Below are 15,751 nucleotides of genomic sequence, written 5' to 3'. Positions count from 1 at the left end.
TACATAATAATAATATGGTAGGACATTAGACTATGACTATGGTAGGATTAGATTGTGAGCTCCTCTGAGGGCAGTCAGTGACATGACTATGTACTCTGTAATGTGCTGCAGAAGATGTCAGTGCTATATAAATACATAATAATAATAATAATATGGTAAGACATTATACCATGACTATGGTAGGATTAGAGTGTGAGCGCCTCTGAGGACAGTCAGTGACATGACTATGTACTCTGTAATGTGCTGCAGGAGATGTCAGTGCTATATAAATACATAATAATAATATGGTAGGACATGAGACTATGACTATGGTAGGAATAGATTGTGAGCTCCTCTGAGGACAGTCAGTGACATGACTATGTACTCTCTAATGTGCTGCAGAAGATGTCAGTGCTATATAAATACATAATAATAATATGGTAGGACATTAGACTATGACTATGGTAGGATTAGATTGTGAGCTCCTCTGAGGACAGTCAGTGACATGACTATGTACTCTGTAATGTGCTGCAGGAGATGTCAGTGCTATATAAATACATAATAATAATATGGTAGGACATGAGACTATGACTATGGTAGGAATAGATTGTGAGCTCCTCTGAGGACAGTCAGTGACATGACCATGTACTCGGTACAGTGCTGCAGGAGATGTCAGTGCTATATAAATACATAATAATAATATGGTAGGACATTAGACTATGACTATGGTAGGATTAGAGTGTGAGCTCCTCTGAGGACAGTCAGTGACATGACTATGTACTCTGTAATGTGCTGCAGGAGATGTCAGTGCTGTATAAATACATAATAATAATATGGGAGGACATTAGACTATGACAGGATTAGAGTGTGAGCTCCTCTGAGGACAGTCAGTGACATGACTATGTACTCTCTAATGTGCTGCAGAAGATGTCAGTGCTATATACATACATAATAATAATATGGTAGGACATTAGACTATGACTATGGTAGGATTAGATTGTGAGCTCCTCTGAGGGCAGTCAGTGACATGACTATGTACTCTGTAATGTGCTGCAGAAGATGTCAGTGCTATATAAATACATAATAATAATAATAATATGGTAAGACATTATACCATGACTATGGTAGGATTAGAGTGTGAGCGCCTCTGAGGACAGTCAGTGACATGACTATGTACTCTGTAATGTGCTGCAGGAGATGTCAGTGCTATATAAATACATAATAATAATATGGTAGGACATGAGACTATGACTATGGTAGGAATAGATTGTGAGCTCCTCTGAGGACAGTCAGTGACATGACTATGTACTCTGTAATGTGCTGCAGAACAGTGCTATATAAATACCTACAAGTAAATTAATACAGAAGCTGCAAAAAAAAAAAAAACAAACAAACAGTGGGCACACAGTCACTACTTCGCAGAAACTCCATGAGTGAATATGACCCAGGAAAGAGTCTTAAAAACTAAATATGTGAAATTATAGTATCTAAAAATTGTAGCTCACCCTCCAGATGATTTTTTATTCTATTCAGGATAGAGGCTAGCCTCTGCAGGATATTAAAGACACTCTGAGAAAAGACCAATATGAAGGTGATTTGTTTTTTGTTTTTTATTGATTTTTAGATCATTGAATGGGAAAGCCCGGTAACTTCGATGCAGATAGTAAATAAATATTTATTTTGATTCCTCTGAGATTGACATGACAGCAAAATGATTTTTTTGAAGGCGGTTTGCATGACCACCAGCAGGTGGCAGCAACGTACAGTATACAATACAGTATATAGGACAGGACGTATTTTCCACTCCATAAGATGCATGTAAGTTTAAAGGACGAGAACCAGGAAACAATATACCGAACCAGGGGCATCCTCTGAACCAGGGGATATGTATGACACACAGGCAGCGGCTAAAACGGGGGGGCGGCAGCGTCAGAACCGGGGCGGCAGCGCCAGCGCCAGAACCAGGGGCGGCAGCGTCAGAACCAGGGGCGGCAGCGCCAGAACCAGGGGCGGCAGCGCCAGAACCAGGGGCGGCAGCGCCAGAACCAGGGGCGGCAGCGCCAGAACCAGGGGCGGCAGCGCCAGAACCAGGGGCGGCAGCGCCAGAACCAGGGGCGGCAGCGCCAGAACCAGGGGCGGCAGCGTCAGAACCAGGGGCGGCAGCGCCAGAACCAGGGGCGGCAGCGCCAGAACCAGGGGCGGCAGCGCCAGAACCAGGGGCGGCAGCGTCAGAACCAGGGGCGGCAGCGTCAGAACCAGGGGCGGCAGCGTCAGAACCAGGGGCGGCAGCGTCAGAACCAGGGGCGGCAGCGTCAGAACCAGGGGCGGCAGCGTCAGAACCAGGGGCGGCAGCGTCAGAACCAGGGGCGGCAGCGTCAGAACCAGGGGCGGCAGCGTCAGAACCAGGGGCGGCAGCGTCAGAACCAGGGGCGGCAGCGTCAGAACCAGGGGCGGCAGCGTCAGAATCAGGGGCGGCAGCGTCAGAACCAGGGGCGGCAGCGTCAGAACCAGGGGCGGCAGCGTCAGAACCAGGGGCGGCAGCGTCAGAACCAGGGGCGGCAGCGTCTGGAGCATCCTTGCTGGTGCCCATTCATACCGGCATCATGTTACAAGAATACATACATGCCACAGGGTCACAGAGTACGGGCGCCAGTGAGGATAAAGATGGAAGGACACAGACGGGGGCACATTTCACCACCACCAATACTCTGCAGGGGTCCTGGGGAAGCACTATTAACATGGGGGTTGGGGGGGGGGGGGGAGGTAGTAGGTAGAGGGTTGTTAAGTGTCGGGTGTAGATAGAGTGGAGGTTAGTGTTAGGGGTAGGTAAGGGCAGCAGATACAATATTGGTAATGTTAATGATATTCTATCAGCCAGAGCTGGTGCCCAATTTAAAGGCCCACTATTGTGAAATGTGTAAAAAAATAAAACAAAAAATTATTGATCCTGAAGAAAAAAAAGCTAGTAGCAGGAAGAGTAAAGGATAATAGTTAACATAACAACAGCAGTGATTTATTTTGAGTAACATGACAGTCTGCATCAGACGTCCTTACCTGCTTTCGCAGGTGAAGGACCCCTCCAGTGTCACACAGGCACAGCAGCGGACAGCCTATGCACACAGAGGAGCTGATGGAAGTCTCTTCAGTGTAACACAGAACCTCTGCTGTGCGACACTGGAGGGGTCCTTCAACTCCTCTGCATGCAGAGGCTCTCCACTGCTGTGCCTGTGTGACACTGGAGGGGTACTTCAGGTAGTCTGCGTGCAGAGGCTGTCCACTGCTGTGCCTGTGTGACACTGGAGGGGTACTTCAGCTAGTCTGCGTGCAGAGGCTGTCTACTGCTGTGCCTGTGTGACACTGGAGGGGTACTTCAGCTCGTCTGCGTACAGAGGCTGTCCACTGCTGTGCCTGTGTGACACTGGAGGGGTCCTTCAGCTGCTACATCTCTGCATCTCATCAGGAAACCAGATGACCGTTACTAGTGTGCTCCCGGAAGCTGAAAATGCTGTTGGGATGGTCCAACAACTATCTACGAGGCATGAAATCCTTCCACACACTGTACACAGACAGACTTACAATAGATTTCATCCATAGTCAAAATCCATTGACTATCTGTGGAGTTGCCACCACCTGCTAGTTCCCCCCATCTATATCCCCCCCCCCCCCCCAACCATCCTGGGCCATGCAGTGTTGGCAGAGCTTACACTCGCCTGTCCACTGACAGGTATTATCTCCATAGCTGCTGGGCACTACTTCCTGTGTCTTCTCTCTATGGCTGCTGGGCACTACTTCCTGCGTCTTCTCTCCATGGCTGCTGGGCACTACTTCCTGCGTCTTCTCTCCATGGCTGCTGGGCACTACTTCCTGTGTCTTCTCTCCACGGCTGCTGAGCACTACTTCCTGTATCTTCTCTCCATGGCTGCTGGGCACTACTTCCTGTATCTTCTCTCCATGGCTGCTGGGCACTACTTCCTGTGTCTTCTCTCCATGGCTGCTGGGCACTACTTCCTGTGTCTTCTCTCCATGGCTGCTGGGCACTACTTCCTGTATCTTCTCTCCATGGCTGCTGGGCACTCCTTCCTGTGTCTTCTCTCCATGGCTGCTGGGCACTACTTCCTGTGTCTTCTCTTCATAGCTGCTGGGCACTACTTCCTGTGTCTTCTCTCTATGGCTGCTGGGCACTACTTCCTGTGTCTTCTCTCCATGGCTGCTGGGCACTACTTCCTGTATCTTCTCTCCATGGCTGCTGGGCACTACTTCCTGTGTCTTCTCTTCATAGCTGCTGGGCACTACTTCCTGTGTCTTCTCTCCATGGCTGCTGGGCACTACTTCCTGTGTCTTCTCTCCATGGCTGCTGGGCACTACTTCCTGTGTCTTCTCTCTATGGCTGCTGGGCACTACTTCCTGTGTCTTCTTTTCATAGCTGCTGGGCACTACTTCCTGTGTCTTCTCTCCATGGCTGCTGGGCACTACTTCCTGTGTCTTCTCTCCATAGCTGCTGGGCACTACTTCTTGCATCTTCTCTCCATGGCTGCTGGGCACCACTTCCTGCGTCCTCTCTCCATAGCTGCTGGGCACTACTTCCTGTGTCCTCTCTCCATAGCTGCTAGGCACTACTTCCTGTGTCTTCTCTCCATGGCTGATGGGCACTACTTCCTGCGTCTTCTCTCCATAGCTGCTGGGCTCTACTTCCTGCGTCTTCTCTCCATAGCTGCTGGGCACTACTTCCTGTGTCTTCTCTCCATAGCTGCTGGGCACTACTTCCTGTGTCTTCTCTCCATCGCTGCTGGGCACTACTTCCTGTGTCTTCTCTCCATGGCTGCTGGGCACTACTTCCTGTGTCTTCTCTCCATGGCTGCTGGGCACTACTTCCTGCGTCTTCTCTCCATGGCTGCTGGGCACTACTTCCTGCGTCTTCTCTCCATAGCTGCTAGGCACTACTTCCTGTGTCTTCTCTCCATAGCTGCTGGGCACTACTTCCTGCATCTTCTCTCCATAGCTGCTGGGCTCTACTTCCTGTGTCTTCTCTCCATGGCTGCTGGGCACTACTTCCTGTGTCTTCTCTCCATAGCTGCTGGGCACTACTTCCTGTGTTTTCTCTCCATAGCTGCTGGGCTCTACTTCCTGTGTCTTCTCTCCATGGCTGCTGGGCACTACTTCCTGTGTCTTCTCTCCATAGCTGCTGGGCACTACTTCCTGTGTCTTCTCTCCATAGCTGCTGGGCTCTACTTCCTGTGTCTTCTCTCCATAGCTGCTGGGCACTACTTCCTGTGTTTTCTCTCCATAGCTGCTGGGCTCTACTTCCTGTGTCTTCTCTCCATGGCTGCTGGGCACTACTTCCTGTGTCTTCTCTCCATAGCTGCTGGGCACTACTTCCTGTGTCTTCTCTCCATAGCTGCTGGGCTCTACTTCCTGTGTCTTCTCTCTATAGCTGCTGGGCACTACTTCCTGTGTCTTCTCTCCATAGCTGCTGGGCACTACTTCCCGTGTCTTCTCTCCATAGCTGCTGGGCACTACTTCCTGTGTCTTCTCTCCATAGCTGCTGGGCACTACTTCCTGCGTCTTCTCTCCATAGCTGCTGGGCACTACTTCCTGTGTCTTCTCTCCATGGCTGCTGAGCACTTCTTACTGTGTCTTCTCTCCATGGCTGCTGGGCACTACTTCCCGTGTCTTCTCTCTATAGCTGCTGAGCACTACTTACTGTGTCTTCTCTCCATGGCTGCTGGGCACCACTTCCTGCGTCTTCTCTCCGTAGCTGCTGGGCACCACTTCCTGCGTCTTCTCTCCATAGCTGCTGGGCACTACTTCCTGTGTCTTCTCGCCATGGCTGCTGGGCACTACTTCCTGTGACTTCTCTCCATAGCTGCTGGGCTCTACTTCCTGTGTCTTCTCTCTATAGCTGCTGGGCACTACTTCCTGTGTCTTCTCTCCATAGCTGCTGGGCACTACTTCCCGTGTCTTCTCTCCATAGCTGCTGGGCACTACTTCCTGTGTCTTCTCTCCATAGCTGCTGGGCACTACTTCCTGCGTCTTCTCTCCATAGCTGCTGGGCACTACTTCCTGTGTCTTCTCTCCATGGCTGCTGAGCACTACTTCCCGTGTCTTCTCTCTATAGCTGCTGAGCACTACTTACTGTGTCTTCTCTCCATGGCTGCTGGGCACCACTTCCTGCGTCTTCTCTCCGTAGCTGCTGGGCACCACTTCCTGCGTCTTCTCTCCATAGCTGTTGGGCACTACTTCCTGTGTCTTCTCTCCATGGCTGCTGGGCTCTACTTCCTGTGTCCAGCGGATAGATGAGCTTAAGCTCTGCTGCCAAAACTGCATGTCGGATGTCCTGTGATCAAATGCTGTGCCCCTGACCCACTGCCAATTGAGCAACTCCTTACATAATCTATTTTGACCAAATTGGGCATCGATTTCTAGCAGATTCGATCAGTGATTGAATCAGACAGATATCAATGGGAAAAAATGTTATATGTGTGGCCACTCTTAGGGTGGCCACACACCATACAACTAAAAGATCCAATATTTCACCAATTTGATCGGTTTTCCCGAAAAATAAGTAATTTTGTTTTCGATCGATAAATCCTACGAAATTTCCCATATTTTTTTTTTTAGATTTTTGGAGATTGGATATGTTGGAGAGTTTAGACCAACTTCATCAAGAGTTGTATGGTGTGTGATGGATTGTCAATTACTTGATGTACATTTCAAATCAATTTTTGCTGAGCTTTCAATTACTTTATTCATTGGGGAAAAATTGAATGTAGGTGTGTGGTACATTAGTCAGATGTTTGAATTGTTACAATCAGTCAGGAAACGTGATCGCTAACTGAACAGATATTTAGAACATTGTATGGTGTGTGACCACCTTTAGAGTGGCTCACAATCTAGTCCCTCCCACAGTCACATGTCCATCTTAGTCTGGGGCCAGTTTAGGGAGAAGCTGAACGACTTATCTGTATGTTGAGATCTCTCACCTCTGGCAGATGTGATTGGCGCACTTTACCAGGAGGTCCATGCAATGCACGGCAATAATCCCCATCACCACCAGACTGAGGGGACCCACCTGAAAGAGGAAAACACAATATATTAGGCAGTGTTCCAGTGAAAAGACTCTGAAGTCACATGTAATATAAAGAGAAACATGTATGTACAGTAGTGATGTTACCTATGAGCAGGGCCGGATTTAGGTCAAGGGGGAGGGGTCATCTGGCTACCTATACTAGAGGGAAGGGGGGAGTCATCAGGCTACCTATACTAGAGGGAAGGGGGAGGGGTCATCTGGCTACCTATACTAGAGGGAGGCGGATGGGCCATCTGGCTACCTATACTAGAGGGAAGGGGGGAGGGGTCATCTGGCTACCTATACTAAAGGGAGGGGGGAGGGGCCATCTGGCTACCTATACTAGAGGGAGGGGGAGGGGCCATCTGGCTACCTATACTAGAGGGAAGGGGGAGAGGTCATCTGGTTACCTATACTAGAGGGAAGGGGGAGAGGTCATCTGGTTACCTAAACTAGAGGGAAGGGGGAGGGGTCATCAGGCTACCTATACTAGAGGGAAGGGGGAGGAGTCATCAGGCTACCTATACTAGAGGGAAGGTGGGAGGGGTCATCTGGCAACCTATACTAGAGGGAAGGTGGGAGGGGTCATCTGGCAACCTATACTAGAGGGAAGGTGGGAGGGGTCATCTGGCAACCTATACTAGAGGGAAGGTGGGAGGGGTCATCTCGCTACCTATACTAGAGGGAAGGTGGGAGGGGTCATCAGGCTATCTATACCGGAGGGAAGGGGGAGGGGTCATCTCGTTACCTATACTGAAGAAGGCCGGCTGATGACAGTGGCCTTGTTCGGCAAAGAGTACAAATTCGGCCCTGCCTATGAGTTCCCCTTGCGGTCCACGCAACACCGCTACTTCCGGGCTTGAAGAAGGAAGTAGTGGAGTTACGTGGTCTGCATCGGCTATAGGTGGCGGCATAGGTAGGTTAGCCCCTCCTCTGCCGCAGGCAGCGCTACCCAATTTAAATTTTGCTTAGGAGTACTTGTAGCTAACATCACTAATCTTCAGTCCTGATGCTACATAGAGCTCGCCGATGTGTCTGTTCCATACTGTGAGCGCATTCACACTGGCAATAAAAACGTTCCTTTTAGCGGAACGAAACAGAGTGGTTTCCGAACAGATGCAAAGAGATCCCATGCCAAGCCATATAAACCATTCACATCTGTCCATTTAGAATGGATCCGTTAAAGCGGAATGAAACCCAGCATTTCTGCTTTGCTCTAAAAAAATTATTTACAACATATTGCATACAACCAGCATTTTTTTTTACTAGACCAGCAATCAAAGGGTTACACACAGGACTTAAAAGTTCAGTGCAGGGAAAGCTGGACGCATCCGAAGTGGAGATAATGTTATCTTGTGTTTACTTAATTGTATCAAGTGAGGAATGTGACATTCTCTGACTGTGCAGAAGCTCCTGGACACAGACAGAGACTCAAAGCATTTCTGCCTTCACTACATAATGAATAAAACCAGTTATGAATAAAATGCAAAGTCAGCTTTGAAAGCAAAAACTGTACTTTTGGGAACTTGTAATTTCTAAATGAATAATAATACTTATGCACAAAAGCAAATATGATAACCGTATGGCATATAAAAAGTAGGAATGCATGTTTTTATTGAATATTATGTCAGAGTTTTATACCGCTTTAAGCTCTCGGCTGCCTGGGCAGGGCAGGTTAATTTGTAAACACAGGATGTTACGCCTATGTCCCCTTCCATGAAAGCAGGAAGTAGGCCTCTTGCACACTGCATGCATTTCAGATTCCGATTCCGCTTTTTCAGATTTTTAATCTTAACTGCATGCTGCGTTTTTTGATCCGTTTTTCTGTTGAATGTATTCAAGGAAAATCGGAAACGGAATCGGAAACGGAATCGGAAAACGGATTTGCAGTGTGCTTGGAGCCGTAGACACACTGCAGATTTATTGCAGGAGTTGTATCAGCTGTAACAAAGAAATGATTTTCTTTGAAGATTACTATGCTGTTGCTCATATTTTAGAGCAGAGAGGAAGTTGAGAGAAGCGGATCTGTAGTTCTGCAGTTCGCTATGATCTGGGCCTTGTAGCCTAGCAACATGTACGCACAACGAGTCTGTTTTCTGATGATGAATAGCTGGCGGGGGTATTATGTTGGTAAATTATAAGAAGATAGCATCATTTGTCATCAAAGCAGAGCGACAGACCTAGAAAGCCTTCTCCCTTCCCAGCGAAGCCGGCACAGAGCCACTCTGCAAATGAAAGGGAATATTATCTGCAGCTCAGGGGAAGAGTGAAGCCGACTCTGTACACCGCTATATTCCAGGAAAGTGTATCCTACATCCTCTCCAGGTCTTGTGGGGTATAAGCTAACATAAGCTGCAGGTGACTCCCGAAAAACAAGAATATCGTGCAAAAGTCCATTTATTTCAGTACCTCAACATAAAGGGAACCTGAAGTGAGAGGGATACAGAGGCTGCCATATTTATTTCCTCATAAACAATACCAGTTACCTGGCAGTCCTGCTGATCTATTTGGCTGCAGTAGTGTCTGAATCACACCAGGAACAAGCGTGCAGCTAATCCAGTCAGATCTGACAATGTCAGAAACACCTGATATGCTGCATGCTTGTTCAGGGGTTGTGGCTGAAAGTATTAAAGGCAGAGGATCATCAGGACCATCAAGGCAACTGGTATTGCTTAAAGTGGATGCAAGATAAAAACTATTACTCATTGCATAATTGTGTTCCTTTCATATAGTTTTTATAGGGCATTCTTCAAGCCAAATACCTTTTTTGTTTTGTTTTAATACTCTAATCTATCTATATCTATATCCTAAACAAGCCTCGCCCCCAGCTCCTTTTGTGCCTTGGCCCTGTAGCAAGGGCTTATGGGAGCTCAGTCTGGGCAGGAGGAGGAGATTACTAGCCACTGATTTCAGAGGCAGAGGGGAGGAGGGAGGCGACTGAATTTACACACAGGCAATCTGATAGCATCTCCAGCCCTCAGCCTGTGACAATGTGACAAAAAGAACAATTTTTTATTAATTAAAAAAAAAAAAAATGTAATTCAAGAATTACACTAAATCCTTATGATTGATTGTAACATTTGAGAAAATCCAACCAATGTACCCCCCCCACACACACACACACACACACTCACATACTCATAACACACACAGCGCGCGCACACACTGTACACACACATATATACTCATAACACACACAGCGCGCGCGCACACACACACGCACTGTACACACACATACACACATACTCATAACACACACAGCGCGCGCACACACACACACATATAACACGCAGTGCGCGCACACACGCACGCACGCACTGTACACACACACATATACTCATAGCACACACAGCGCGCGCACACACACACACTGTACACACACATATATACTCATAACACACACAGCGCGCGCGCACACACACACGCACTGTACACACACATACACACACATACTCATAACACACACAGCGCGCGCACACACACACACATATAACACGCAGTGCGCGCACACACGCACGCACGCACTGTACACACACACATATACTCATAGCACACACAGCGCGCGCGCACACACACACACACACACACACACACACACACACACATACCGGTATATACTCATAGCACACGCACACACGTGCGTGTTCAAGGCTCCTCAATTGAAAAAAAAAAATATTGAAAACTGAAAAAAAATTGCTTGGGTCTATGCACTAAGAAATTGACAATCTACCCTACATCATTCAATTTGAACAAAAATGAGCAAAAACAAATAAATAAATGGAAAATTCGATCAGATGTTTCGAAGGTATAAAAAAAACAAACAAACAAAAAAAAAAAAACCCACAAAAACAAAAAGACATCTTTCAATTTTTCTGTACAACAGATTGTTTTTATTAAAGAGACTCTGAAGTCTCCTGAAAAACGATCTTTTTATTAAAAAAATGTGCTTAACAACTTTGCCCTAACTAAACTGCCGCATCCCAGCTGCTGTACACTATCTAAATCCCACCTCCCTCTCCCCTGCAAAATCCATTACTTTCTTGGACGTGGATTTTGCTGCTCTAGGAGGCAGAGCTATGAGCCGCAGCTCTGCCTCCATGCCCGTCTATCAGCGGCGGATCTCCACCTCTCCCCCGCCCCTCTCAGTGAAGGAAGACCGAGGGGCGGGGGAGAGGCAGCGATCCGGGCTGACAGACGGGCATGGAGGCAGAGCTGCGGCTCATAGCTCTGCCTCTCACGGAAGCGCTGCCCGGATTGCCCCCTAGGGAGTTTGGGGGGGGGGGGGGGGGGAATTTAGATAATTCACTGCGGCTGGGATGCAGCAGTTTAGTTAGGGCAAAGATGTCAAGCACATTTTTTTTTTTTTAATAAAAAGATCGTTTTCAGGAGACTTCAGAGTCTCTTTAAATTGCGGCTACTAGTATTGCTTGGCACTGCTATTTGGCCTGAGGAGGTGGGCACGTACCCACAAAACGTGTTGCCAGTGCAATAAAAATGCCTCTATTAAGTGAGTTTGTCTTCCTTAAGGTAAGCCACCTCGCCTTTTTCATTTCATTTGTTTTTAAAACATTTTATTACTCCTGGTCGCCTCTTTCCTCTACATCTTATTGTATTGTGTGTGGCTACCTTTAGGCTGGGAATACACGTTATGTTTTTTGAGGAGAATCATTTCGATAGAGGCCTTCAATGATAAAAATTCCGACCTGACCGATTCTCCACTCGGTTCTGTTCCGCTCGATTTCTCATACAAGTGAATGGAAAAAAAGATAAAAAAAAGAGCAGAAGATAGGAGAATCGAATTGGCTAATAGATTTCGCTGAGAATTGAACGTTACCCGTATTCCCAGCATTAGGCTCACCTTAGTAAATCTAAAGATAGCCAAACGTGGACAGTTTACAGTCAAGTGATCTAGCAAGTTTAGAAGCATTTTTACTGGTTGCTATTAAACAGAAAATAAGTACGGTAATATTTAAAAGCCCAAATAAACAAAAGAAAAAAAACGAGACAAATTCTAAAGGTGGCCACACACGATACAATTTTTTAATTTCTTTTTAAGCCAAGGTTTATCGGACCAATGTACCACACACGCGGTCAATTTTTTCCCTAATTATAAAAAAAAAAGAAAAAAACCTTTATATTTTTCGGGACTACCGATTGTTTTTATTAAATTGCTGTAAAATCGTTATTTTATTGTATTGTGTGTGGCAAACTTTATAGCAAACTGAATAATAAAGGGATCAACCCCTGCTTCTGTTGATAACGCTGGCGTTTACCGTCGTTCATATACGCTCTGTGGTAGATGCTGGCTCCCGACACCCGCGTGAACCCCGGGCACCTGTTAGGCCCGCCATCCGAGACTAACTCACGTTTGGGTTAAAGGAAACATCAGTCAAAAACGGTAAAATCGGCTTTCCTCACCTGGGGCTTTCTCCAGCCCCTTGCAGCCGACTGTCCCACACTGACCGCTCCGCTCCCCGCACAGTACAGATGCCGAGGTATTTACTGCGCCTGCATGAAGCGCGCTGTCAATCATGGCCACGTGGACCGCGGCGTACTGTGCAGACGCAGAACTACTGCACACCATCTCTGCGCTGTACGCCGCGGACCCCTTGGCCATGATTGACAGCGCGCTTCATGCAGGCAAAGTATGGATGACCTCGGGGGTCGGCCTCCGCACCGTGCGCAGAGACCGGGACATCGGCGGGAAGCGGAGGTGACAGCGTGGGACAGTCGGCTGCAAGGGGCTGGAGAAAGCCCCAGGTGAATAAAGCTGATTTTACTGTTTTTGCCTGATGATTCCTTTAAAGAGGAACTCCAGTGAAAATAATGTAATAAAAAAAAGGGCTTCATTTTTACAATAATTATGTATAAATGATTTAGTCAGTGTTTGCTCATTGTAAAATATTTTAAATCCACAATTTACATTCTGACATTTATCACATGGTGACATTTTTACTGCTGGCAGGTGATGTAGCTGCTGCTTGATTTTTTGACAGTTGGAAACAGCTGTAAACAGCTATTTCCCACAAGGCAACAGGGTTCACAGACAGGAAACTGCCGGAAGTACCTCGGTACTCAGAGTTTCTTATGGGAGGGGTTTCACCACAATATCAGTCCTACAGCGCCCCCTGATGGTCGGTTTGTGAATTGCAATAGATTTCTCATGTAAAAGGGCGTATCAGCTACTGATTGAGATAAAGTTAAATTCTTGGTTGGAGTTTCTCTTTAAGGTTGGTTTTAACATAAAAACACACACACACAGTATATATATTTTTTTATTTCTTATCATTTTTCCCTTTGATAAACCTTCAGCTTTGAAATAAGATGAAATTCTGGATTGATAGAGTAGAATATTTAGATACTAATGAGTAAAGTAGGTGGACCTTTGTTCCCGGTTTAGCTGTCAGTTTTAAAGTAGGTCGCCTAGATTTGCTCACTTTTTCCAGGAATAGACAAAATGTATTCATTTAAAAAGCGGAGGACAGGCGGGACTCCCAGTGCTTTGTCTGCAGTCTCTAATGACGTCACCCCTGCCACTGCTTTCTTCTCCCAAGCTTTATTACTAGAATTTAGTATTTATATAGCACTGACATCTCCTGCAGCACATTACAGAGTACATAGTCATGTCACTGACTGTCCTCAGAGGAGCTCACACTCTAATCCTACCATAGTCATAGTCTAATGTCCCACCATATTATTATTATGTATTTATATAGCACTGACATCTCCTGCAGCACATTACAGAGTACACAGTCATGTCACTGACTGTCCTCAGAGGAGCTCACAATCTAATCCTACCATAGTCATAGTGTAATGTCCTACCATATTATTATTATGTATTTATATAGCACTGACATCTTCTGCAGCACATTACAGAGCACATAGTCATGTCACTGACTGTCCTCAGAGGAGCTCTCACTCTAATCCTACCATAGTCATAGTCTAATGTCCTACCATATTATTATTATGTATTTATATAGCACTGACATCTCCTGCAGCACATTACAGAGTACATAGTCATGTCACTGACTGTCCTCAGAGGAGCTCACACTCTAATCCTACCATAGTCATAGTCTAATGTCCTACCATATTATTATTATGTATTTATATAGCACTGACATCTTCTGCAGCACATTACAGAGTACATAGTCATGTCACTGACTGTCCTCAGAGGAGCTCACACTCTAATCCTACCATAGGCATAGTCTAATGTCCTACCATATTATTATTATGTATTTATATAGCACTGACATCTTCTGCAGCACATTACAGAGTACATAGTCATGTCACTGACTGTCCTCAGAGGAGCTCACACTCTAATCCTACCATAGTCATAGTCTAATGTCCTACCATATTATTATTATGTATTTATATAGCACTGACATCTCCTGCAGCACATTACAGAGTACATGGTCATGTCACTGACTCTCCTCAGAGGAGCTCACAATCTAATCCTACCATAGTCATAGTCTAATGTCCTACCATATTATTATTATGTATTTATATAGCACTGACATCTCCTGCAGCACCTTACAGAGTACATAGTCATGTCACTGACTGTCCTCAGAGGAGCTCACAATCTAATCCTACTATAGTCATAGTATAATGTCCTACCATATTATTATTATGTATTTATATAGCACTGACATCTGCAGCACATTACAGAGTACATAGTTATGTCACTGACTGTCCTCAGAGGGGCTCACAATCTAATCCTACCATAGTCATAGTCTAATGTCCTACCATACTATTATTATGTATTTATATAGCACTGACACCTTCTGCAGCACATTACAGAGTACATAGTCATGTCACTGCCTGTCCTCAGAGGAGCTCACACTCTAATCCTACCATAGTCATAGTCTAATGTCCTACCATATTATTATTATGTATTTATATAGCACTGACATCTTCTGCAGCACATTACAGAGTACATAGTCATGTCACTGCCTGTCCTCAGAGGAGCACATACTCTAATCCTACCATAGTCATAGTCTAATGTCCTACCATACTATTATTATGTATTTATATAGCACTGTCATCTTCTGCAGCACATTACAGAGTACATAGTCATGTCACTGACTGTCCTCAGAGGAGCTCACAATCTAATCCTACCATAGTCATAGTCTAATGTCCTACCATATTATTATTATTATGTATATAGCACTGACATCTTCTGCAGCACATTACAGAGTACATAGTCATGTCACTGACTGTCCTCAGAGGAGCTCACAATCTAATCCTACCATAGTCATAGTCTAATGTCCTACCATATTATTATTATGTATTTATATAGCACTGACATCTCCTGCAGCACATTACAGAGTACATAGTTATGTCACTCAGAGAAGCAAACAATTCAACCTCTACTATTGTCCATTATAGCCTAGGGCCAGAGGAAACACGCAGACGTAGGGAGAACATGCATACGCTGTGCATATAGTGCCCTGACTGGATTCTAACCAGGGACTCCGCACTGCAACGTGAGAATGTTTCCACTCCGCCACCGAGCTGCCCAATTGTAAGCAGGAGGTCAGAGTTCTTTGCCCCATTGTCTCCTAAAACTGCCCTCAGTACAGTTTGATGGGGTCTGTATTTGTCGTTGGTACATTTATGTTTTACACCACTTCTGCACAGTTTCAATATTTGTCTGTTATCTTTCTCTTTTAACTACTTAAAGAGGAACTCCAGTGAAAATAATGTAAT

The 15,751-nt window shown here is 46.0% G+C and overlaps 1 protein-coding gene across 1 annotated transcript in view; it reads right to left on the bottom strand.

Annotated features, from left to right (window-relative positions):
* LOC137564483 (proton-coupled amino acid transporter 1-like) overlaps positions 1-15,751 on the bottom strand; it is a 131,348-nt gene that overhangs the window by 81,538 nt on the left and 34,059 nt on the right. Inside the window, exon 4 of the mRNA XM_068278391.1 lies at positions 6,960-7,048. Coding sequence (XP_068134492.1) covers positions 6,960-7,048 — 89 coding nt within the window. The remainder of the gene's footprint in view (positions 1-6,959; positions 7,049-15,751) is intronic.

This window comes from Hyperolius riggenbachi, chromosome 3, assembly GCF_040937935.1.
Source record: "Hyperolius riggenbachi isolate aHypRig1 chromosome 3, aHypRig1.pri, whole genome shotgun sequence".
In the NCBI taxonomy this organism is placed as follows: Eukaryota; Metazoa; Chordata; class Amphibia; order Anura; family Hyperoliidae; genus Hyperolius; species Hyperolius riggenbachi.
Note: the sequence above shows the minus strand (reverse complement) of the source record. Positions and strands in the feature narration are given on the sequence as shown.